The sequence below is a fragment of the Blennius ocellaris genome, assembly GCF_963422515.1.
Source record: "Blennius ocellaris genome assembly, chromosome: 18".
NCBI lineage: Eukaryota > Metazoa > Chordata > Actinopteri > Blenniiformes > Blenniidae > Blennius > Blennius ocellaris.
The window spans coordinates 15,808,090-15,835,607 of NC_137667.1; the positions used below are offsets into that span (position 1 = coordinate 15,808,090).

Consider the following 27,518-nt stretch of genomic DNA (forward strand, 5'->3'; position numbering starts at 1 on the left):
AGGTGGTGGGTGGGGCCGAGGAGAGAATAGGAATACATCTGTAAGTGCATGTAACTCTTATCTGTGGTTTAAGTGTCCGTCTGGGCCTGTCTGGAAGTGTTGTGGGTGTGGGCGCGTGTGCACACTCAACCTACACAGTTGTAATGTATGTGTGTGTGTACGTGTGTGTGGTTGTGTCAGGAGTTCCCAGCATCATTGACAGAGTCCTCCCCACAGGCAGACCAGTGTTAAATATTTAAAACCCAGACAGGACCGCGGTGCTGCCACAGTAATGCGTCTGTCTGATAGCACTGGAGACCAAGCACACATAAGTGGCACGCCTTCTCTCTCTCTATCTCACAGACACACACACACGTTGGAAGAGTACTGCAGAGGCAGATATGATGCACATCGACAGGTCCACAGTCAAACTGTACATGCTCATACGCAGACACAGACAGGCAGCCCTGCTTTCACATACAGGTCACATGCAATCTTTGTTTTTCACATCAGCTTTTCACTCTCTCCAGAGCGCTCCTCTTTACGCATTACTGTCATGCAATGGGATATTGAACATCTTCTGCATATCAAAACACAGTGCTGCATGGTTTTCAACATGTAAATGTGGAAGAATTGCATGCACTGTATACATCAAAGCAAATCCCTCCTGATAAAGTGTCACCGTATGAATGATAAAGTCTTAGACGCTTATTTGTTCGAATGCATGTCATGTAATCCATCATGTGCCAGGGTGAGTGTGTGGGTGTGTGTATGTACATAAAGCATCCATGGCACCCACTGCATCCTTATGAATCTCAATATAAAAAAATGTATTCTTTAAAAAATGTGAAGGTCCACTGACAACAGTTGTCATTTATATAGTGACATGCAACAGTTAAAAGCTCTTACATTTTCTGTGAATCACACCTTATATAGTTATGGATTTGCACTTAGTATCTTTTTTTTCTAAAGGATGATGGGAAAGTAGAGATTTATCAAAGCTTCCCAATGATGCTGCCACTCCGAAAAAGATAAAAAGTTATACCCTGTCGAAGACGCTGTAGACACAGAGTTTGTTGGATCTGGCTGCAGGTGCTGCAAAAGTCAGTGTAACCTCGACTTGGGTACATACTGTATGTCGACATGGCAGTGAGATTTTAGAATGTACAGACGAACCACATCTGTGTCCAGTTGGGTTGTAAACACCATTGCAAATTGACAAGGATTTGCTACAAAAAGGGCAGGGGGCATGCCACTGAACACACCTATATGCTGTTTTATTTTAATTTGTTGATGTGGCTATATTTACACATATAAGTCTGTGGTAAAATAAAAGCAATGTGCTGTGTTACAATATCAAGAATTAATGTGACAAAAAGTTCAAAAAATTTTACATAATTGCAGCCATGAGCGTTCTCTGGATTTTATGCACAATTATTAACAGTATGTTATAACTACGTGTTAATTTAATTCCTCTCTGTCCTGTTTGTGGCAGAGGAAGACATCATGCTGACATACCGTGTTTTTTTCTCTAAAGTGGAAAGTATGGTTAAAAATGTCGCTATATCGTTATTGCTTGCAGGATTGGACTACCGGAGGCTAACTGATGAATCCTTGGATCCGCTGGCCACTCTCCAACCAGTTCTGACCAGCCAAAACGTGCTGTCCATCTCCAAACTTGCCAATCGGCTGCCTTTGCCCACTGGTGGTGGAGCGACTGTCTCCCCGAGTGCCGTCCACTCGGCATGGCTGCAGAAGCTGTTTTGGAAAGGAGACCCCCAGCTAATGAAGAGACCCCCTCAGAATGACCAAGACTACCTGCATGCTTACGACACCTGCGCCAAGTACCTGGACAGGCTGGTCCCTGCTGATGCGCTCCATTTTCTGGACAGTATCACCTTCTCCCCAGATGCAGCCCAAAATGTAAGCTGAATTTAGACCAAAATGACCTCTTTTTTTTTTTTTTTTCTCCTCTGAATTACTTCATGCCAGAGAGAAGAGAGGAGAAGTAGTATAATACAGAACCATGCGAATGAGGCCCTGTTTTCCATTACCGTCTGAGGGAGTCGGACAGAGAGTTTGTAATTGCAGCACATCCAGGCAGCCACCCAGGCAGGATTCATATAGTGTAAAGGCAGGGATTGTGGGGATTTTCAATCACTACATCAAACTGTCATATTCCTCGCTCCCCGCCCTCCATTGTCTGGCTGGTCTTCTCGAAAGCCTCTGGCACAATTTTGGCAACGTCAAAAGCCCTCTCCTAATTTGAAATATATTATTCCGTTCACATTCACACTTGGTAGCCTCAAAGCACATAGCAGTCATGATTTATAAAAGAAATTACAAAATTTCACAAGAAATGTCAGCCGTATAATTACAGCACTTTGAAAAAATGTCCTGCAGTAGACTTAAAGTGCCTCGGTGTGCCTTATCAATAGTAGCCCACTGTTATTTTTTTCATACAGGCACCCTGCCAACACCACTCTCCAGCCCTTCTCTTTCCATTTTTTTTGTATTATGCCCCCTCTCTTTCTCCACAACTCCAAGAGGGCTAATTGATCCCTCTCTTCTTCAGAGCCAATTAAACTCCAATTCCCAGCAGGCACTGTTTTCCCTCTGTTGTCTTTAGTGTGCAGATTAACCCCGAGGGCACACATTGTCTTCCCCCTCCACCCTCATTGTCCTCGTGTTTCCCTCTTTTTTTTCCCATTATTTTCAAACCCTCAAAGGAAAAATCTTGACCTCTCTCTCTGTTGGGAATTCATTTGACCTTTCAGTCACCCATTGCCCCCCCACAATGAATTGATCCATTCCCTACAAGGCCAAGGGATGAGATAGATGACCGGGAGTTATCACCCCACTATCCCGAGTATCGATCGTAAATAACCTCTTTGTTTGAAGCATTCTCTCTCTGTCTTGCATTTCAGCCTTATTTCAAACGTCGCTGAGGATTATTCTGACACTGACTGTTTTTTTTTTTAATCTGCTTCTACAGGGCAGAGATGCACAGTTGCATAATGACTCATAACCCGCAAAGAAAGAAAAAAAATTCAAATTTGTCAGGTAGCAGTATTGGAATGATTTTCCCATCCTGGCAGAGAATAAAATCCTGTCAGTCTGAGGGATGTTATCGCAGAAATAAAAATGCACTACGGATGGCATACACTGGCAGTGTGGAGTTGGACGATTTCAATGTGTCTTTATGGTGTGAATGTGTGAGCAGGGCTTGTCAGGGCGAGTGTGCTTCTCTGTGAGAGATCCTCCTGCTCGCCAAAGGCCCTCTCCTCTCTCCATGAATGGTTAACCTGTTCTCACTGAATAAAATCAATTACTCCAGGCTGGCAGCTATGATCTCTGTCACTCAGATGCACATGCACACACATGCACGCCTCAGTTCCTTGGTGACATTTTTTTTCTGCAGATACCTTCAGGTTTTACCTGCCTGTGTTCAACGTGCTAATATTTTTTTTTTTTTTTTTTAGTTATTGCCTGATATGACCCCAACTCTTACTAAACTTTGAATTTCATAACACTATTTCTAATCCTCCTCATTTTAATCCTTCCATCCTTACTTCTCTGTGTCCAGCTGAGCATCCCGACCAGGTTGGAAGTGATAAAGCGAGCCACCAAAGCCCTGCGCCAGCTTGGTGAGAAGAGCAGAAAGAGAGGAGGTGATGAGAGTGCGGCGCAGGAAGAGACGGACCCAGCAGGAAAGACTTTTGATGAGGCTCTAGCACACCTGCAGCAATCACAAGCCCACCTGGACACCCTGAGTCATGCCTTCATTCTGTCACTCAAAGACAGCCAGCAGGTAGACCCCATCTGCCCCACACTTGAGCCATTTTTGGGTTGTTATTTTTTCCAAAGAAAGAAATCTATTGTGAGAACACACACAAACTTCAACGGTGTTCAATTTGATGTAAACAACTTGCTAAAAAGTGCAAAACTGTGCTTTGTGTTAAAAGGTGAATTTCTGATATATGAATATCTGAAATAGAACATATTAGTGACATATAGTGATTGCAAATACTGTACAGACAAATCACAGAAATGAAAAATGAGTCACTGGATTAGTTTATGAAGCATCTGATTGTCTCACAACTGCATCCATGTTAACACCTGTAGGTAGTTTAAGATATACCAATTCATCTCGAATGCATGCTTTTGGATGGGAGGAGACTGGACTACACAGAAAAAAACCTACTCGCATTCAAGGAGAACATGTAAACTTCACACAGAAAGGCCTTCAGCCGGACTCAAACTGGGAATATTCATGCTGTGAGGCGAAGGGACTCGGTAGTTCTTCAGAATATAACATTTCAAAAATGAAACCTGGCACCATTTCCTGGAGGAACATAAAAATTCACTCTGAATTCTTGCACTACATAAAAGACCAGACTACTTAATAACTACGTGATTGCTATTGCTGAAAGAGATGAATCCTTCCTCTGGCTGAAGCAAATAGCTTTTTTTCCCCACTCTAAACTAAAGCGCTGAGGTGAGTGCGTGGTTGATTTCGGTGTAAGTTGACCAAATATCCAGTCTCTTATGACCTTTAGATTTACTGACTCGCCTCCTTCACCAAACACACACTCACTTGATCACTCTCACTTCTTATTCCCTTGCCAGTTCATGAGGTCACCTTTATTTGGACGTACAGATGGTGTCTGCACACACATACACTTACGTCTTGTACCGTTTTGGAGTTGTTCCGCTCCACTGAGCTCCTCCCAGCCTCACTGGGACCAGTCAAGGATATATTAATGTAAATCTGTGGGACACTGTTTCAAATGAGGTCCGCTGTACAAGCATATATACAGTACCTGCACCATGCCATCTCTCATTAAGCAAAGTCACTCTGACTTACCTCACTGTCGCCTCACTCTGCCTGCTTTTGTGTGTGTGTGTGTGTGTGTGTGTGTGTGTGTGTGTGTGTGTGTGTGTGTGTGTGTGTGTGTGTGTGTGTGTGTGTGTGTGTGTGTGTGTGTGTGTGTGTGTGTGTGTGTGTGTGTGTGTGTGTGTGTGTGTGTGTGTGTGTGTGTGTGTGCACACATGAAATAAATGCTGGACTGGAAAGATGGGACATTATGCTTTGGCCAGCCGAGTGTTGCTATGCGACTAAGAGGCAGCAGTGAAAACTGGTCATTTCTGACCCTCACTGTGCAGAAGTTAAGGCTATTTAGCCCCTTTTTCATTTGTATTAAATAGCTTGTAGAGTCCCAGCTACACACACACGCACACACACACAGTATCCTCATAAATGTCACTTCTTTCCTTGTAATGAAGAAAGTGATATTATCCTTGGAGATGGATTTGAAAAAAAAAAGGATATATGGACGAGGGAATTGCAGATAAGATACAAAAGATGGATAGTAGCAGCTCTTTGGGCTCTGTTTAGCGATACAGTGGCCATCCATCAAGTATTCACGGCCAGCTGTTGGGAATAATGGCGAATCATAAAAACTACTGTACCACAGGTGGCTTGACCTGTGATGAGGAACGGAAATTGTATAATGAAGATATTATATATAGTGCAGCGGTGCAGTGCTTTTAAAGCTATGGGCTACTATCCAAAGAATAGAAGAGCATAATTCTATAGTAGCCTTATAAATCCATGTAATATTCCCTTTTTCTTGTGTTGAATGACATATTGTTGGCTACAAAAACCTTGTCCTTTTTTATGTCCCCATGTCAGTCCAGTGTCGCCAGTTATTCTGTGGAAAACTCTCCCATATTCCACTTCTATTAATCTCTAACTTATCATGTAAATTCATCTCAGAGAAATGATGATAAATTGAGCTGAGATTTATAGCACACTGTGTTGTCTAACCTCTAAGTGGCGCTTCACTGAGGCCACTACATTTTGACGACAATCATTGGTGGTCTCAGACTCTCCTGCTGCACATCAGAGATCACAGTGAAGCTATCTGGACACCCCCTCTAGTGATATGTTGCTCAATCCGACACCCTTTAGTCTTCAGCTTCGTCTCTGCTTCTGGATAAATTTTGCATATAAAGTATTATAAATAAATTATATCCATATATCCTGAATATAATATACGATATAAGCATTTCACATGAATATCAATATCCTGTCTATGAATATTACAAGCAGTCCAGGTAAAAGAGATGACAGGGCATCCTTGCTCAAACTAGGTAACAACATTCACTGTGCTTCAGATTAATGCAAAAAAAAATAAAATCTGAATTTCTGTACCAGGTTCTTATTGGTTTAAAAAAAAAAAAAGAAAAAGAAAGAAACTCAACATCTTTCATATTCTGTTATGTCCAATAATTTCCAAGGCCTTCTTCCTCATTCACACATCTCTCTCTAAGATAAACGTGGACTCTGCACACGTACGCACAGTTGCTTTGTATTCCTAACTTTCCACGTTGAAACTCTGCAGGTATTCAAACGCACAAAAGCAAACCCTGTTCCTCAACTTTCCCAACACACGTCTCTCTTCTACTTATCTTAACTTTAACACTTCAAAGGACACAATACTTGTGATTAAAGGATATTTCTCAAAAAAAAATTGGGAGCCATGTACATAAAATGAAATTAATGGGGAAAGACCAAAATGACACACAATTCACAATTTCTTGCCTAAAAGTTCCATAAATTAAAGAGACGTCTTCCTGGATCCCTGTGAACAAAACCCTTTGAGTACCACGATTGTGCTATATTTGCAAAAAGCAATACTCATTTATCTTTGGTGAACATTCATAACCTTTAATTGGTAATATATAGAACAACAGAAGTTAATAAATATATGACTTGGCCGATCCTTCGTTCAGACACTTTACAACAGCTTCCATCTTGTTTTGCTTCTTTTTTTCAGGAGCTGCTGCAGGGATACAGTCAACTGTATGATCTGTCCCGTTCCGAGAGGTCAAAAGTTTCCGAGTTGGCAATCAAGATGGCAACTGATGGACAGCCTTTGGAGCACATCAGAGAGCTTCTCCGCGTGTCTGTCGGGCCCACCGGCCTGTCTGTCAAAGCCGTGCTGCACGATGCCGTGCAGAGAGTGGTGGCAGCACTCAGGTATTTTCGTTCTCCCTTTTTCAGTTCCTTCCATTTCTCTGACAAATGCACAGCAGAAAACTGCAATCGACCAGAGCGGCACAAGCCCAGATGTCTTGTCAATACATATGGACACAGTTTCCTTAAGGACACTGCTAAATAAATAGCTTCCTTTATGCTGGACCTTCTTGTGTGGAGCTAGGTTAGAATAACTGGGTGGTTCTAGCACAGCTAATAATGAAGGCCATAATCAAGGAAACAGTTTATAATAATGAATGTACTAAATGCTCATTGTTGGTAATACATTTCAGTTTTCAGTGACACAATGCTTGAGTCATGAACGTATTTACTTTTTTAGATCAAAAGTAGTTTAACAATGAGAGAGAAAGCTGCTGTAACGGTGCATGAAATTGCTTAACTTTCAATTCCTTTCTGAAGTTTTCATTTGAAATAAGTGAAAGCTGACACTAGTATTTGGTATGAACTGTATTTGGCTCACCTTTGCTCACTCGCGCTCTCACAGACCTGGTGTGCATGACTGTCACTGTCAGCTGCTTTTCAACAAGATCACTCACATAAGTTTGTGCTCTGCATTTTTCTGCAATCATAAAACTGCATTGTCACTTTTTTTGTTTGCGTTTGAATCCTTGGATGGTATGCATCCTGCACCATTCTATTGGCTGCGGTCATCAGAACAGTACATAAGAATGGTAATTAAATGTATAATAGACACAGTAGACTCAATGCTGTGTGGCTGGTTACCATGGTGACTAAAGCTGTTTGTCATATGTCATAAGTTGCATGAAGAAAAACTGCAGGATATTTATTCGTTTTACACTTATTAACACAGAGACCAGCTTGTTGCTGTATCATGAGCCATGGAGTTGTTTTTTTTGTAACTGCTGCAGGTTTTGAGGATAATCGAGTTGTAAATATACAAAACTCGGGTTACAACCTGTACCCGGTAATTATTATTTTTGCAGATCTCGCTATTGTTTCCCCTTGGTTATTAATCATACATTGCACTGCACACTGGTAGCCCCCTGAGTGGTTCCTAAAAAGGGTTAATAATGGGTTAGTGCTGAACTAATTATACCGTTGTACAGTATATGCGGAATGCGCTATATGAACATTCCACCCACTGTGACTCAATGACCAAAATATTGAGGATTTGGAAATGTTGTAGACATTATCATTCGCAATTTTCCTATTTTATACTTGTCTCATCAGATTGCATACATATATATACTTTGGATATTTTATTTACTACTAGATAGGAGGAAAATCCATATCCTCCTAAAAGATAGGCTTTACACAACATAGTACAGAATCCTGAAGGCCACCTGAACACACACCTACGGCCTGATCTTTGTTGGCTGTTAACTGAAAATATGCTGTATATTGGTCCACTTTGGGCTCAGCATGTTGGTGGAAAGAACACTGTCAAAACAAATGCCTGAAGTGTTGAATTGAATCCACAGTAGCTGCCTGTGGGAGTTGGGCTCACAGCATTTTATTGGTGTTTTCCTGCTCCCAGCATTCAAAGGGAAGGCTGAGATGATTCAACTCGACACGCCTGCAGAGCCGCTGCATTTAGGGACGGGGCAAATACTCGGACGCTGCACGATTCAACATCCCAAAAATAAAATAAAAATATTTTCAAGATTAAAAGAAACGGCTTGCTGAACATGTTCCAGTAACTTGCTTTAATTGGCTTGAATTGGTACGAACTGACGGCAGCATTTTCTCCTCGTCCTTTTTGCCCTCTAAAGTATCAAGTGCTTAAACTGACAAACCAACCAGATATCATCAGGCCACGAGATTGGCTTGATAAATGAGCACCAATCGCCTTGATTATATCCCTGCCTCATTTCCTGCTGTTTTATAGCTGCTCAATGGTGCATAGTACAGATAAATGGCACCTGTATTTACACACACACACACACTCACTCCACATAAATGCGTTTGCACATGCACAGACATTCATTTGTATTTGTGTCCACACATTCTTGCATTTGCACGCTCAGGCCCTTTCTCTGATCATCATTTTCATTTTTTTTTTTAATTAATGCAGCCTCATACAGCTGTTCTCCTGCAGATCTCACTCTGCACACGCACGGGACCGTATTCAGTGTGTGCGTGCGCGTGCATGCTTTTTCAGGGTTTTCTTGAAGCATTGTGTTTGGCAGGTATGAATGAGGCAGCCTTGTTTTTGGCTCCCAGAGCCTTCAGTCTGCTGCAGCAGGCTTATACCTGAGCCTCTTGCTAATGGCCATCTTTTGTATCTGTCATAACTGGTCTGTGTTTGAAGGGAAAATGTAAGTGGTAAAATGCAATAAAGAAAATGCTGCACCGTCTTTTCTCGGCAGCTCATTTGTATGTGGTGCCTGAGTGTATGCATGTGGCTGTGGACGGGGCAGGAAATGTATGGGCCAAGTCTTTGTGTTTGTGTGTATGCTTGGACTCTATCTCAGATGCAACTTGGACTCGAGTCTGGGGAAATCACCTTTTTTTTTTTTTTCCGACCACCTTTCTCACGTCGTGATAAATGGCCCTGCAACATACAGTACACATGCGCATGTACACAGCAGCAGCAGAACTGGAAAATACAAAAATTACTTTCCAGTTGCCCTTTTAAGCTCAAATACTAGTTATTCGCCTTTAAATCTAATTTACACCTCATCAGGAAAAAAAAGCCTGCTTTTTTCAGTGTTAAGTAAATTATATATTCTCCTAAATTCCCAGCATCCTCTGCCCGTGAGGCTGTAAAAGTTGGAGACAGATATAAATGTTTTTCTCTTACATCTTGTCTCCAGGACCTAAAACAATTTCACGATGGTTAATTTTTACAAAGCTGCATTTGCTTTAAACATTGAATCGCTGCCAGACACATTTTTAACCAACAAAGCCTTTGATTTTTTTTTTCCTCCCTTCCTTTCCTCAGCTGTTGTCCCTTGACATTGTGGTAATTTGAAAATCTTATCTTAATTAGGGCATCATGTAAGATGACTGTGGCGATGTGGTTTGTTTTTTTGTTTTTTTCAGTGGAGACTTGGATGCCCTGACAAATTACCCACAACCCCTTGGAGTTCTGGAGGCCATGGTGACCGCTGTGCACAACAATGTGCAGACTGGGTAGGTTACCTGTGTCCAGGCACGCACTCGTACAAATCTGCTTTGTGATGAGAAACTTGTGTCCCTTGAACTCAAGTGCCCTATTATAAAACTTATTCATCATCCAACTAAATGTTTTGATGCCTGAACTCATAAATAAATAAATAGCACAATAAATCACAAGTGGCAAATGCGCTCCTAAAACGGCATCACACTCTCATTATACTCTGCCTTTTCAATTCTATTCATGCTCTGAAATTAATACCTGTGGAGTGTCAAATGTCAGTAAAATGCCTGATAAATAAATTAGGAGAAATCAACAAAAGGCACCTGCCAGCCTGTGTGATAGCAGGTTGGTCTCCCTTTCTTTTGCAGGAGAACAACATTTCAATGGCTCCAGATCTGCCCTAATCAATTGTTTTACAACATCAGTAAACAAAAAGGCAAATACTAATTCTGTGATGGAAATGACTCTAAATCACTTGTTTCCATAGTTATGCACATAGGCACTGTTACATTGGTACTTTTTATTTCTAGCCATGGTAAAATCGTTTAACCACTGATCCATATTTAGTGTGATCTTGGTTCATTATTCTGTACGAATGTTTGAATGAATAACTCAAAAGAAAAGCTTTGTAGCTTTTACCTTGGTTTATTCTTGCTATAACACAAAGGAAGATGAAGATATTGGATATTAACTTCACTACAACAGTAGACAAAAACCGTAACGTATCTCAAGACACTTGGCTAATAAAGTATTGAATCAAACTTGTCTTTAACATTCTTTACATTGTGTTTTGAGATATAATGTGTCTTTCGAGGCGTCCATATTATACAAAGTTTACTTCGTTTTTATCTCGGTGTGTCCACAGGCTACTCATCTCTACCAATCACACGATGCTGCTCAGCAAATTGAATGAGACTATAGAAAATAGTACCTTTCAACCTTTAACAGAGGAAAAACATACAATCACCCCAGGATATTTTGTATGACTGCTTGTCTAAAATACATATTTATCAAGAGTATTTCGGACAATGAAAAACATTTTAGGAAAAATGATATGGTAGAAACTATGACCGCTGCCTATCTCATCATCATCTTGATATTATCACTATAATAGTAGATATAATATTGATATCTGTTATTGTCAAGAATGTTATGACTGCGCGAATAGTCTTTCATCAGCTCAGCAAATCTGTGCCCTTTCTTGGAAGGAAAACTAAACTACTTGCTAACTTTTTCTTCGAATGACCTCTCCACGTTATCTCTCAATCTCTGTCTCTTTATCTCTGCCTCACTGTGACTGGTGTCGTTCTCACGGCGCTCCCTCAGTGACAACGCGGTGACTTCAGATGACCTCCTGGCGTGGCTGCGTCCATTCTGCGGCGACGCGTCTCTGCCTGTGCGCCCTCGCATCAGTGTGCTGCAGATCCTCGAGAGTAACTTCAGCCTGGGCGACAGTGATGTGCGACTCCTGCTGCTCTACAGGACCCGGGCTGTTCTCAAAGACAGAGAGGTACTGCACCAATGCATCGATGACATATCAAACAGCATATTGCCAAGGTGGAAATTATACATTACCTGAAAGAAAATAACATAAATCCAAAGCACACTGAAATGAAAACTCTTGTCATTAATCTCCTCAAGGTGAGAGAGCATTTGGATGTCTTTGAGACGTTTGTTTTCCATCCACCCAACTATTAATCCTTATTAGCGCTTTGTCTAACCCGCCTGTCTTGCATATCCAGGTTTGATTAAAATATTTTGTCAGGCTACACCTGCTTTTTCGAGCTTTTTCTTCCATCGTCTATACAACTTTTTCCATCCCGTGTTATGCATGTCTGGAGCCGATCCCAGCTGTCTATGTTTGAAAGGCAAAATACACCCTGGACGGGTCACCAGTCCATCATAGGACTCAAAACAGAAAAAGAGACAACCACAATCTATTGGCATTTATTTTTTGTCTGAAACATAAACTCTCCACAGGGTATGGTCTCCAAGCCCAGTCTCTAACTGAGTGAGAACATTATTTTGTCATCATTTGGATGCTTGAGACAAGAATTGATAAGAACGGTGGAAGAACTGAAGAGCTGAAGAGCTTGGAATGGGAGGCTACAATTCTGAGAGGATGTATCAAGTATTAACTCCCATAATGAAATATGTGAATGCTGACATACGTTTCCATTATCGAAGATTATCGGCTCAGAGAGATAAAACTGTTGTTGTAAAGTTGAAGGGATACGTAGGATATTGTTAAGGTATTTTTCACTTGTCACTATTGTTAGAACTCTGCAGCAGAACTATATTTATAAATTGTCGTTATCTTTGAAAGTGTCTCCATTTGACAGGTTAAATATTTGTTCTGCGTTTCACATGAAATATGAAACTCACGAATATAATTTCCACACTTGACATGAAGCACAATCGGTGCATCAAAGAGAATTTCAGGGTAAAAAGCACTTGAGGCTTTTGGATGAATGCATTGGATGCATTTAGTTTATCACAAACTGTACAAGGTTATACAAATGGGAGAAGGGGAAAAAAAATCCTGTATGAAGCTTTGCCATCCGACTAAAACTTGTTTGAGAACAATGGAAAACAACTTTTTAAATCAGGAGTATCAAACACATTTTAGTTCAGGGGCCACATATAGTCCAATTTTAGTGGGCCGGACTGATATAATAGTGCCATTATAACCTTTGAATAAAAAAATTACATTTGAAATGTCTATATTTTCACAAAACCAAAGAATTTCAACAGAAAACGACTCCGGTCTCAACATACAGCCTCTTTTGACGATATCTTCTGGTGCAAAATCCAGTAAAATGTCCATAAATCTGACATCGGCTGCTTAATGCATGTTTTTACAAACTCACCCTGACACCATGGCCCTGAGGCTTGGAGTCTGTGGTGGGCCAAATGTTTGACACCCCTGATTTAAAGCATTCCTAAAACCTTAGTCACCAACTTCGAAACGCCTCTGAGGTCTTGTCGACAGTTCAGTTGCTCATCATTAAGTTATCTGACTGACTAATTAATGGCTCCGGCTGGTTAATTAAAGTGTAAATGTATGCGCGCTGCCGTGGGCCATTGTCAGCGCAGGTAGACAGGTGTGTGGGCCCGGACTCTTTAACTAATAGGGTGCACTCCCGACATTTGGCAGATGAAATACACTCACACATGCAGGAGCAGGGACACACGTGCACTCTTGAAGGAGAGCACAATCCTGGGATCTGTTAATTAATCTTCAAAAAGAAGCCTCGCTGTACGAGTGAAGCTCATTTCAGGTGAAAAGCCACTTTCTCTCGTCCCCGAAGCAACCCAAGGCCTGGAAATGTTCTGTTGTTTTTGTTAGCTGGAATTTTTTTGTGTTCATATCGATAGTGACACAAAACAAAAACCCACGCACAAACTTGTTAATTTTTATAAAATTTTCCCTTGCAATTGGATCGAGTGTCCATATTGTAAATCATCCACTTGAAAGCAGTTGTTCATTAATCATGTTGGCTGAGGCTCGTACCGCTCATAAACAGTGTAAGAAGTTGCTTCAAAGACTGCCGGAGACTCGGCCTTGCCCTTGTCTGACCTCGTTTGAAATGAAATAGAAGAAGTGGTAGAAGGGATAAGTAGCGCTCGCTGAGTAGAAAGTCAAACGCTGGCATGGACGACGGGGGAGAAGGAGAAAAAGAAAGACATTGGTATTGTTCCCCGTCTGTCCCACTGATCCCTTCGCTAATCAGCAAGACCCCCTACCGACTGTCTCCCTGCAGGCTACCCGCGAGACAAACACACGCCGACGTAAAACTACTCTATCTGTCTTACATACTCTTGCATATTCCCAGCCTTTCATTGCAGTGTGCACATATTACCGGTGTACACACAAGCAGGCTGCCCGCTGTGATTTCCATGACAACCATGCTGTCACGGCAGAGTTTGTGTGTGAAAGTGATGCCAGTCGTATAAGTTGGAGTTTGTCTCATCGCTCTCTTTTTTTCGCCACTGTTTTGACAAAGCCGTCTGATTAAGGCTGTCGTCTCTGATCAAAGACGGCTGCAGAATAGATAAATGCTCACTGCTATTCACGCGTAGCACTTCATGTCCTCTTGGAACACTTCCATGTGCTGAGAAGCTTGAATATTTCGATGTAACATGCAATTTAAAATCACTAAATACAGCATCCATTCAGTGTTTTGTTCTTCGAAATGTTGTCCTCAACTCACCTTGCCTTATACTGTATGTATTTTTTTCTCATTGGTTGCCTTTCTCTTTCTTTTTTTCTCATTATTGGCATTACTGTAAAATGTTTTTAAAAACTTCTAAGATAAAAGTTTATTTTAGTTATTTAATAGCAAATAATATTTCAAATGATGCCAAAAATGAGCAATAAAAATAAGTACTTCATTTGTCAACTAAAAGACAACTTGAAGAAATTAAGTTGATCACATCATTTTTCATATTCAAGATCACAACCAGTTGTTCCATATGCTGAAATACACAATGGCTGGATAAACTGTAATTGATGAATTATGTTTATACTTTCTCCCAAAATCCCCAGAAAATGAGGATTTTTAAGAAAAATTGGAAATCGATAAATAAGAATAATAATGTTGTGATTTTGCACCATTTCTATAGTTTCTTAATCAATGGACATGTTAAATATTAATGTGAACTTGTTTTGGTTGAAGCACAAGTTAATAGAAAATCCATTGATTTTTGTAATACATTTCTTTTTTTCCCCAGTATGGATTTATTGTAGAAACATTGCAAGTTACTGTGGATCTCCACGGGTGTTAACACTTATAAATATGAAGGAAACGCTTACCTGAGCCGAGCGTGAGGGCTGTGAGTTATTTAGCCAGGCTTTGCCTGAAGGTAACAAATCAAACATATGAGAGATATTGTATTAATTAATGAGCTCAGCACGGGGCTGGCTCGTAGATTTGGTTGAAGCCACTCGGTGTTTCCCTACGCTTTTCGGCTTTGCGCTGAGATAATCTAATCGACCTCGTAATTATTTTCCACAAAAAAACTTAACGTGCACATGTTTGCGAAATGTCAAACAACATCTCGACATTGAAGTGTCGTCAACTTGGTACCGCGCTATGGCAGGCGAACGCTGCAGGTCGCTTGCTCATCACTGTGTATTGTTCATAATGCATGCTTTCACCTGTTTGTGTCTGTCTCTCGCTCTCACACCTATAACCACGGGGCTCGGGGTACAAACGAATGCACCACTCCCCCCCCCCCCCCCCCCCCCCCCGCCCTCTGTAAAGAAAAACAGTCCCTTTGAAGCTGCAGCAACGCTTCCAGCCCTCTCTGGTTCAGCTCAAACCAGCTCTAAAGACAACACAGACATATTGCCCTTTTTTTTTTTTTTTTTTTTTTTTTTTTTTTTAATATCACTTTCGAAGTTGATACGTTGAACTTGTGAGCATATATTTTCAAATCCATCAGACGGTGAGCGTCATTAGTATTCATTTGAAGTCGTGTTTCTGGCAACACAACAATTGTTGAGCCTGGCGTTCACTGTCATTTCGGCTCTTTTCTGTGTCGAAGGTCTGAGTGAAAAGTGAGCCTCTTTAGCAGCTAAATGTTCCACAGTTAAACTGACAACTGGCGTCCGCATCGCTGTGCTTTTTGGTGTTCATCGGGTAATGACTGTTTTTATAAACAGGAAAGATTAGAGTTAAAGCACTGAAACTAATGAAAAACAATTGAGGCCCAGGGTATCCAAGTCATTATAGCTTTCTGCTGTAAAGTACCTGCAGACTGAGAATATAATTAGCTGTCGTTTGTCACTACAAGCAGCCCTTTCACACTGTGCGCTCATTGTATATACTGACTTCATAAAAGTGTTTTATCAGCTGTTTTATCTGCGTGTTTTCTGATACCCAAGCTATCTTTGCCCGGATGATTTGGAGGTCAAATTTACATACAGAGTAAAGCGTCTGTGATCATCACCACGGATTTAGCGCCGAGGTTATTTACGCCACAGCTTTCTTTGTTTTTCTGGATAATAACTGGACGGTTTTTGTTTCATTGACACACTGTGCATCCCACAGATCTGATTGGCGTAATCCTGTTGTGTTTGGTGCACACCTCGTTCACAGTAAAGGAGGACATTCTCAGATTCACAAACTGTGCTTGGATCAGAGACGCCTTGTGATCTGTTTTGTTTTGTTTTGTCTTTACCTCCACTCTGCATGTTTTTGCATAAACATCCAAACAAACTGTGAATGTAAAACCAGGCGAATACACGGACGTAATCCATTTGGCCAATATGTGATGGAAGCAGACCGACGCTGTCATGATGGATGTTGTTTGGCCCGGTTATGTCCAGACTGGGTCAGGCCGGGCCGTGTCAGTGGAAAGGCCACTGTGTGATTCACAGCCGCTGCCTCGCACGGACCAGGCGATGATATATCAGAAGGAAACGGTGAGAGAGCAGTGGGATAATGATGGATAAAAGATATAAAGGGGGACCAAGATGCAGAGATGATACTGAAAAAGAGGAGGATATTCCACTCACCACTCAGATACATCATCTTCCCTCCCTTCCTCGGCATCCTGACACACTACTTAGCCACGGAGGAACCTAAAAAGGAAAGTAATAACGAGCCCAATTGAAATGCTGACATTTAGGCAGCGTGGAGGAGGGAGCGACGTGATACGGGAGGAGCGGCTTAGAGGGTGTGAGAGGTGAAGCCAGGAATAGATTTTGTGACTTAATTTTGAATGATTAGTCGTAATAGCAGAGCATCCAAATGTCACCACCGTCAAGATCGGAGGGCCTGTTTTGTCTGTGCGCCTGTCTTTGTGTATATTGGGAATTTGGCCTTTATGTTGCTAACAACATTATACTTATGGATATCTTATTTGTGACATTTTAAAGACAAAGAGGTGACATTAGAAAGCGAATGTGTGTGGCTGTGCGTGCGTGTTCTGCATGCGCGCTTAGTGCTCATGCTTGTTAGTGTAATGCCATCTCTGCGGTGGCCTTGATTTTGTTCCGTGAAGATGCTAATTACTGTTCTAAATCCCATGGCAGCGCGAGCATTAATGGCTACGAAAGGCTTATAACAAAATGCACGCACATGAGCCCCGGGTCATTGCATTAAGGACCCCACACCTGTGTTGGCTCGGAGTGTTGCACAGCTTTGGGACAAGGGTGCAATGAAAATGTATCATCTGAGCCCATCAGTAGTGATCAGTGATTAATGCTACAAGCCCCTCTTCCCCCGTCAGTGTCATGGATCATTGGCTGTGACAGTGTTTTGGTGCTGTGCTGTTTGGCCTTCCAGTGCACCGTCTAACTAATATGGATGAGCCAAGCGAAGGAGAGCCGACTGTGAAGTTGTATGACGGCAGCAACCTGACCTTGCCCCTATTTGACTTTTCCCCAGGCCTTTTTTTTTTTTTTTTTATCATTTCACCTTTCAAAATGTCAATGTCCTTTTTATGCTTCAGCATTTGCGACAGCCAGAGGCCGTTCTTCTCAAGTTGTTGCACATCCATACATCAATCTGCTGATCAAATGTTTTGGATACAGGATTTCCCCCAGGGATGTGAAAGATGTGTGTTCACTGCTAACTTTAAAGTTCACTTCAACAAAAAATGATTTGGTATCTCAAATGTCTTACTCCATACGATTAGGTTGTTTCCACTTTTATTCTTTTATTAGTAGGGTCATTAGGTGCTTCAAGGTTGAGGGACTGGGCAGCCCTAACAGGTTGGATGTGCAGAAACACTCAAGTGGCCATTTTTCACCTCCATACCTCATGAGTCGAAGCAGAGATTGGGTTTATGTGGACTCCAGTCAATCCCAGCAGACTCAGCAGACCCATACGACTATTTCGAGTCAACAATAAGCCTCTAATCTACGTTTATGAACTTTGGCAGATAAGTGGTTTACCCAGAAAGCAAATGTATTACACAGACAGAACATGAAACTCCACCACTTCGCCCCAAACTGTGGATGTTCTAACTGCACTGCAGTCACAAGGTGAGGTATGTCACACAAAAGATATTTAGACATAGAAGTTGGGTGAATACGTTATGTTCATTTTTTTTTATTATTTGCCATTTTTTCATCACCACATGTACTCGTGTTGTTCCCACTCTTGATTTTTTTTTTGCCCTCATCATTTCATCATCCACTTATAGTATTCCAGCAGTTCCTCCGTCTTTCTTTTTCCCTCCTTCATTTCTCACTTCCATTTATAGGTGAGGTGTTGATTTTCATTGTGTATGCACCAATTAAGCAGAAAATTATAAATCGTCACTGTTTTTGCACACCGTATAATATATACAGGGTTGTTATTAAGGCATGCATATGCATACACAGGCAGACGGAGCTCTTCAAATCAATTCACTGTGTTGACATGGAGACCACATGCAGGTTCCACTAAAAAGTATTTAAAAGCTGAGTGTTTTCAAAAGAGTGCATGCCTCGGACAATATCTTTGTTAGCAATTAAGTTTGTTTGTCCTTGTATGCTTTCTTTTCTTGATGTAAATATAAATATGATGGTCTTTTGTAATTTGTACAACAATATGGCAGTAAGATTAGCCTTAGCAAGAAAAAAACATAGCAGAATACAAAATAAAACACACAGATGGATGGCAAACTGTTTTGTCGTAACGACATTGTTGATATGACAGGAATACACACACACGCCATGTTTTGTCAGATGGAAGGAAGTTGCTGTTGGTGCAGTTTTCATCTATCGTCTGTACCGCTTTATTGAGTTACGGTGCACTAAAACCGATCTCGGCTGACGATGGGCGAAGGCAGTTTATACCCTGGACGGGGTCGTCATGCCATCACAGGGAAAACACAGAGACAAACAATCACACACCCATCCACAGCTGTACAGGGACAAAAACCCACCTGCCCAGGGAAAACATCGAATTTCCACACTGGAAGACCTCCAATCCCAACCTTGAAGTGGTGACCTTCCTGCTATAGGACAGGAATCCTAACCACTCCTTCACTATGCAGCCTCAAATTACAAACTAGATAAGTGGAAGATAACTTTGTGGGAAGTCCAAGGTTTGTGTTTAATGAATTAGCTTTGCAGAAGTGAGTCGAAACCCAAACGAGAAAAGCTGAGAGAGATTCGTCTGATGAAAGTGAATGAGCTCAGACTGGAGGGAGAGGGCTGCACAGAGCGAGAACAGAGCGAGAGAGGAGCCTTTCCCTGAGTAGATAAATAATAAATGTGATGGGGTCGAGAAAGTTATCTTATGGACAGAGTCTAATGCAACAGATCAGGGGTCACTGTCATGATAGCCAAGTCCCCACTGTTATTCCGCTTATTTTGGCAGCTTTTTCTTTATGCTCCCTGTGAACACTTTATGTTTAGTTTTAAACTCGGGAGCCAGGAGAGAAGAGCCACAGCACGCTGTCAACTCAGTGGGATTGCTGATGATTCAGTCAAAAAAGCACCAGAGAGGAGGCAGCACAATAAAATAAACAAGAAGACACGGGACGTTGAAATGGAGACAGACAAGAAAAGAAGTACGGAGGAAAGAGCCTGAGGACAGTTGGAGTGATAGGAGTGGGCAGCAAAGTGCCCGATAAGAGCGAAGGAGAAAGACGGTAAAATCTGAGATGAAGCTGGAGTGCGACTTATCTTTTTTTTGTTGTTGTTCTTTGCTGCTTTGTATCAGCAGGTAAAAGCTTCACGTTAACAGTGTGCGAGTGTGTTCGTCCAGGGCCGTCACCTGCATTTGAATTTGGACTACATCAAGTTTAATTTCACATTTGAAACATGTAACAGATTCTGCACTTAATTGTACGTATGCTTCCATGTTCAGCTGTGGAGTTACACCTACACCAACGTGCTGATCACTTAGTGCCGTTCGTCCTTTCACCTTGGCCTCCCTCGCTACTTGAATATTCATGGGCCCTTATATGCATGCATGCATGATTAAGGAGAAATCGGAGTCCCGGCACAAACGGGTTTAATATTCAAATATACCAGAGAGGCAGCTGATAGTCTGTGTGTCATGTTAATGTGTGCCACTGTGGCATCATGTCAAGGAGATGCGTGTCAAGATGGTTCTAAGGTACGAGCTTGTTCTTTCCTCCCAACACTGATCCACTTCTACTTTGGAACCACTCCTCTTCTGTGTTTTCACTTCTGAGCTCCCCCGCCTCTTATCTTCGTCTTCTTCCCCTCATGAGACGTGTGCCATCATGTATACTCAAGTGTCATGTTTTACAATGTAGATCCACCACAAACTACAGGGAGGAGGAAAAGCATCCAGAACAGAGGGAGAGGTTAGAAAAGTGATATTTATTTCTCATTGCTCTCCTGTTGTCATGTCACACTTTGCATACACAAGTGTGCGTGTGTGTGTGTGTTTGCTCTGTACAGGTGTGTTTGCGTGTGTCTTTATCTTTGCACTTATGTTTTCACTGCATGTTTTATGTGATCACTTTCAAGTCATAATAAACTCCCTAACCCCCTGCAGGCCCCGAGGCTTTGCCCTTTTGCAGTTTGCTTCTCTTTGCTTTCATTTCGTCTGAAACCTGCTCTCTCTTACAATTCCTGCTCAATTCCACGGCATCACTCATTCTCTCCCTCGCTCTATCTGCCTCCCTCTTGCCTTGTGAAGTGTGCGACCTCTGCAACTTTATTCTGCCCGTCGCTGGGGACATTAGCCAGAGCAGGTCAATGAATATTGATGAGTTCATTCGGCGCGCACTCAGTAAAGGCCAGACGCAGAGATCTCTGCATCCCACAGCTCCACTGGCACTCCCAGTCCGATACACTGACATGCCCACATCCTGTGTTCTCTCTCTCTCTCCCCTCTCTCTCTCGCTCCTCTCTCTACCAGGTCAAGGACTGAGCTAATTGCCAAGTCAGAGAGAAGATTATCAGGCAGTTTTGTTGATGGGGGCAAAAGTTCACATGTGTTTTAGTAACAGCTCATGCAAATTCAGGAAGAAACCGTGCAGCTTGGATTTGAATGATGTTTCAAATGCCAGCAGTCCCGTGAGTCGCTTTACCTTGATTAGGCTGCCAAGTTCAGCGTCGCCTGCAATGCTAATATATTTAAATCGATGATGTTTCTCATGATTAAAAAATCCCCAATAAGATATGATCAAAGATTACTCTTATACATCATTACTGTCACATAACACCTCTTATTAGTAGAGGAGAGACGATAACAATCATGATAGCATCATCATCTAGATTTAGATACTGTGTCTTCGACCTCAATGTGCCATCCTGTGTTAGTGTGTTTTCATTCATTTGCACCAGTGACAGCTGAAGGCAGTTTGCTTACAGGTTGTCCATGCTTCTCATTTTTGCTCGGATAGCATTGCTTCTTCAAATTGAGGGAAGGATAAATCACTGAAAGATAAATGGAAATCAGGTAAAGTAGCATTTGGTGATTAAAGGTTGAGGTCAGGGTTTTACTTTTTTTTTTAGTCTCATTAGTCCACCTTGAATAAACGTCTTCAAATCCTCGACGAGTCAAGGATGATGAATTATATTGACATTTACGAAGTTCAACGTCACTGAAAGGAACTCGTACTCTGATTCTGACATATAAATGTACATATGGATTATCCAATATTCCATCACAAAGCTCAGTGTTTGTTTTTATCTACTCCTATGCAGCAGCTCCTCAATGAGAACTGTTGAAGTGAAAACATACAATGTGTATATTTTGTTAAATTAAGAATGAGTACACACAATTATCATTATGGATGATGATGGTGGTAATTTTTGTAGTGTGCGTCGTAATGCATTTTTAATCAGTTGTTCAATGTTTGTCATTTTTATGATTCTTGACTACTTATGTACATAAGAGTACGATGTTTACAACAATAAATACGGATGCTACACCAGTCAGCGCGTGTATATCCATTTTCAAGTAGTTGTGTAAAAGGAACCGACAAAATATAAACAAAATGACAAGGGAACGTAGAAGGAGATTGAGGAACAAAGAGAGCACGCCCTTGAACATTTTGGTGGCGGCGCTTCCTCCAGCGCATTCGTGACGTCGGTCTCATGTCAATGATGTGGAAGTCGCATGCAAGGCAGTGGTCGTATTGAAAGACATCAAATACAGATCTTATTTAGTACCACATAAAATTGGGGTCTGGTGCGCACAAACTGGAATTCCAACGTTCACACCGTCACAACACAGTTCGGATATAGGTCAGTTGTGAGCAGTAAATAGAAACTGCCTCAATGCAAAAAAACTAACCAGAATAAGGCTAAAGCTCCAAATACTTTCTCTTCTAATTTGCTTATTTGTTTACTTTATTGACGCAAATGATGAACCTAAAGCAGGCTATCCACCCTTGAATCCTTGTCCCCGAGTATCATGAAGAACGATTTCAGTTGTGGCATTTTCCAGGACCTTCCAGATACCATTAAAGGTGAATTTCACTCTGGAGCAATTTTTTTTTTTTTTCTCTTCCATCATAGTTGATAAAAATGATGTCCTCCCTTTGTGCTGCTCATTTGATAGAAAGGTGAAATTGGTAGTGCTCACTCTTGTGATTGGCAGTGGTAATAAGATGTGATGAGCGTGAGGCAGAGAGCTGCCAAAACAGACAGTGATGATAGCACTGATCATTAACCTGTCTACCACCGTGTCACATAGGGGGATGATGATATGTTCGCCACACACTTGGACATATCAGTCACAGGTCAGCTTTTGTCAGATGCGGTGACATGACGTGTGTTCTCTGTGTGTGCGGCGTGCCATAATGACAAGTGTGTAAAATGGATCTTTTGATGGTTTTACAGGAAGCCGCACTGGTAATGCCCTCGTGTCAGTATTTGATGCTTTTATGGGGACCTGATTCGTTTTACACATGGACATTAATAGGATTTGTAGGCAAGCATTAGGTGGTAACATTTCAGAAATTAATAACTGACAAGCAATGAAGCCATAGAAAAGCTTCAATATTAAATCCTGAACAACATTTTGCACAATTATTTGCCTTTGAACCACAGGCGTGTTTTATGTCAAGTTGTCCTGCATGTTAAAGATAATAGCCTACACGTGTTTTGTTCAGGTTGACAGACATGATATTTAATGTTTTCAAGTTGAATTTGTAACTACAAAACTTCAACACTGATTTTGTGCTAGGAGTAGTTCTCCACATTCTGCTGATTGTGAGTGATTGAGCTGTTTGTCTTCAACTTGTGCAGTCTGGAAATAACTCATGTCATTTTCATTTTTAACCACATGTTGATTAATCACATCAATGCCTACGTGCAATGCAAACGGCTGATTGATTAGTCACTGTAATCTTCTGAACTGCGTCTGATCGACTCTGACATGTTTCTATCTTGACAGGAATCCATTTAGTTAGATGACTATCAAAACAACTTACTCGTGCTTTGAATTTCTATCATTTCGCTACTTTAAATAGTAACTGAAGGTTTTACTCCGTCCATGTTTAAGAGGTGGGCGATACCTAAGTGTGGCTCACAGTATATGAACTGTAATAAACCAGGGGGCCTGTATGTCATGTCTTAGCTCATGCAGAAAGAAAAAAATGAGTCCTGAGATATTTATACTTGGTTTAGGTTCTCTGCTGTCTTTTAAATGCTTTAATTGAGTCACTCATTTTTCTATGATTAATAAACACGTGGCAATCACTTGTCTTGCAAATGATCAGAATGGCTCTGGAAATGTTTGAAGCACTTAAAGGTGGAACTAATTTTACTAAACCATTAATTAAAAGAACTGTGTTCCATCATTCATTTCTCTGAAAGCTTCTGGCAGTGAGTTGCATGTTCAAACTTGTTGTGAATGTAATTCATTTATAAAAGGGAAAAAAGTTTCATATGGATAAGAAATTGTCTGATTCAATTCAATTCAACTGTATTTTTACAGCACCAAATACAACACGGGCATTTCTAGGTGCTTTTAACAGAGAAAAGTGAAAAACCCAACGGATTCACACGAGCAAGCAGGTTTATTTGCGCCCGTAGAAAGGAAAAACTTCCTCTAACAGGAAGAAACCTTTGCAGAAACCAGACTCAGGGGTGGTGGCATTCTGCTGACCGGTTGGGGTGAGGGGGTAGAGGAGAGGAGAGGGAAGACAGAGAGATAGATGGGGTGGGGAGATACAAACCTTGATTTGGGTAATTGGCAAAAAAACAGACCCTGGTTCAGGTAGAGGGAGGAAGAGAAAGGTAGAGGAAGAGGTGTGGGGGGGGGGGGGGGGGGGGTGTTTCGTTTAAACTCTTTATGCTAAATGCTAAATGCCTCGGTTGCTGTGTGGGAACGCTGATGAATCTGTTTGTCCGTCTGTTTTTCCGTCTGCCCCAGATGAACTATATTAGATGGTCTATTATGTTATATAGAAGAAGTACGTAAGATAAAAACTGAATGACCACTGTTGCTTTAGTGTTTCCTCATTGCCTCGAGCAAATTGGCCTCATGTTTATTTGTGCCTCAGACCCTGTCTGCTTCATCAGCGCTGGAGGAGCGATGTCATCGTAAATGAAGCCGCTGTCTTATTTACACGTACGGTCTGACACTTTGATCCCGGTTTTCTCTTCTAATATCTTGATTGGATGGAAATACAGACCAAATTTGTGCATAAATATAACAATTTAACAAACGGCTGCCCGTAGTTATTGGTTGAGTTACTGGTATTTCATGAAAAATGGATGTTATTCGATCGCATGTGTGACCCTATGAGTCCTCATCAAAGAAGAAGAACACAAGGAGGAGTTGACTGAAACTATCATGGTTATTTAACAAAAATAATCTTGGATGGGGACATTTTTCTCCACCCCAGAGACTTGGAGTGGCGAATAGATGAGTCAAGGGAATCGTACCAACAATTCTCAGATCCCAAGATACATCTGAAAGGAAACGCAAACTAAAACAAACCAACACCAGAGCAAAACAAAACACGGTGTCGGGGGTTTTAAACAAGAGGTTGGAAGTAGCAGCCAGGGGCTTCTGATCTCATGATCAGGCGCGAAAAGTCACACATCAGTGTAACAATAACTTAACTGAGGCATACAAGATCAGTTAGATTAAGAAAAGGGAAGGAGTTTTATAGGGAGGTGAGATGAAACAACCTGAATATTAAAATGGTGTATCTGGGATATGAACAGAATTATCTGGTAAATGGCACATGGGAGTAGCTTCTGCTGTCTTTGAATGTTTTTTGGGTTTTTTTCTGTTGCAGTAGCTGGTCGTGTTGATTTTGTGTCTGATTTGAAAGAAAACCCAGGATGTTGTGAAGTAGGAGATGATGCCCTTGAGGCATAAATGGAAGTTCTGAAGTCGCAATATTGTTGTGATCATTGCCTTGGCAGAAAGTCTAATGATCGTTACCAAAGTTAACCTAAACTTCATTCAGATATTTTTTCTTCAATGTTCTAAAACTTACGTCCAATAGAAATCTTTGGTGGGATTTTAAAAAGAAGTAGCAGCACAGAAACCAAAGAGTGTTGGTGAGCTTGAAGCTTCAGCACGTCAAGAATCTGCTGCAAATCCAAGGGAGGGGTGTCGGGGCTCCGCGTGGACTATAGTCATATCTACAGTATGAACATGTCCTTCGCTTTTCATAGCAAACATAGCAATATCATGATTAGGAACTTGAATCAATGGATGTGCGCCTGTAATGTTGTGAACATATTTAGTATGGCAGAGCATTCTTCATTCACTGTTTGTGTGTGTCTAAAATTATCTTCTGTATTACCTTTGAGTGTTGAAGGCAGTTTTAAAGGCTACAGTAGAGTGCTTTGATGTTGGAATATTTATTAAGTGAGTTGTTGTTGCTTTTTTTATTTCCTTCAGGAAACACTGTGACATATGGAGGAAATTATATCAAGTGGGTTTGTTGAAGCTTTGCTTCTGTGACATTCAGCCGATTGTTTTTGATTGTAGGGACCGAACAGCCGTGCCTGCTTGTATGCTCCTTGATGTGTTTTGGTGCATGTATGTTCCTATAAATGGATACACACATACGTAAAGGTTGAGCTGAGGTGAGGAAAACATCTTCCAGTCTACTGCAGCGTTTTCTGCTTTCTTGCCATTTCTATCCTTTGGTGAACTCTGTGCATTTGTGTGTGTTTTCACTCCTGAGATGCTGAGATTGTCCTTTGGATCGCGATTCATCCTGATCTCCCTCACACAGACTTGTGTGTGTGTGTGTGTGTGTGTGTGTGTGTGTGTGTGTGTGTGTGTGTGTGTGTGTGTGTGTGTGTGTGTGTGTGTGTGTGTGTGTGTGTGTGTGTGTGTGTGTGTGTGTGTGTGTGTGTGTGTGTGTGTGTGTGTGTGTGTTCTATTTTACAGTTTTTAAATATGTAATTTTAATCTGCATTTTTATTAGTTTCATCCCAGAAATGTTTGTCGACATGCATAGGGGGGTAAGGTCAATGTCTAAGCAGTGCTTTGAAGACTTAACACCATTAGTTTTTAGCACAGACGTTCAAAGTTTTTGGTTTTTTTTTGCACACAAACTAATTTGTTTTGATTAAACTGTTTTATCAAGATTTGTAAAGTTACTGAAAATATTACAACCCAAAAAGTTAAAAATCCAAACAGAAATCACAAAATCCACCATGGACACAAAATGTGTGACCCTCAGTGAATAAATTGTTTAACCTTTTGCAGCATCAAGCATTTTTTGTATCCATCCTGAATCTCCTTCCGGCTCGTCTGCTGCCACATTGTGACACCGCATCTTTGTGGCACATTGAAACTCTTTTAATTATGCAGAAGTGTCTGCAATGCCAGACATTTGCTTTCTCTCCAGCAGGTTTTCAGTTGAATTTAGGTCAGCAATTATTACTGCCCACTGTAAAGAGAAAACCAATGTCCACCTTTTCCTTTTCTGCTGCTGCTGCTTTGTGCTGCTGGATGTATGGTTTGGCTTCATGCCCTGCTAAAAGCTACTGCTTTGACATTGAATATCATGTTTCACACTGAAATATCTCAGCAATCTTCAGAGCTTTTTATGCCATCATGCTCCCCGTGCCAGAGGAAGTGTATTAGCCTCTCTCACATTTTTTTTATTTTTTATTTATTTAATTTTTTTACACAAAAGTTAGACTGTGTGTTTATGTACAACATGTTGAGACCCACAAACAGACTCAAGTACAGAATTTCTGGAGAGCTCTTTTGCGTTTCCTCTCTCTCGAGTCCTACTGCAGAATGCTTGTAGCTCATCATTCAATATTTATGCAAACATTCACCTTGCCTTCATGTGCCCTCCGTTCAGTAGTGGCAGACTGGCGTTGACCTGTGTTCTCGGTTGAGGGTGAAGTGTTGCAATACGCTGAAGCCAACACTCCAAAGTGATGTATTGCAATATGTTTTTCCACAAATTAGCTTTCATAGACTCCTCTGATCTGGACCCTACCTGATGGTTATTCTCTTTGGAATAATTGCAGTA

The 27,518-nt window shown here is 41.3% G+C and overlaps 1 protein-coding gene across 1 annotated transcript in view; it reads left to right on the plus strand.

The window, feature by feature from the left end:
• nbas (NBAS subunit of NRZ tethering complex) overlaps positions 1-27,518 on the plus strand; it is a 185,847-nt gene that overhangs the window by 128,484 nt on the left and 29,845 nt on the right. Inside the window, exons 45-49 of the mRNA XM_080514319.1 lie at positions 1,562-1,902; positions 3,566-3,790; positions 6,822-7,024; positions 10,049-10,138; positions 11,451-11,634. Of these exons, the coding sequence (XP_080370445.1) occupies positions 1,562-1,902; positions 3,566-3,790; positions 6,822-7,024; positions 10,049-10,138; positions 11,451-11,634 (1,043 nt within the window). The remainder of the gene's footprint in view (positions 1-1,561; positions 1,903-3,565; positions 3,791-6,821; positions 7,025-10,048; positions 10,139-11,450; positions 11,635-27,518) is intronic.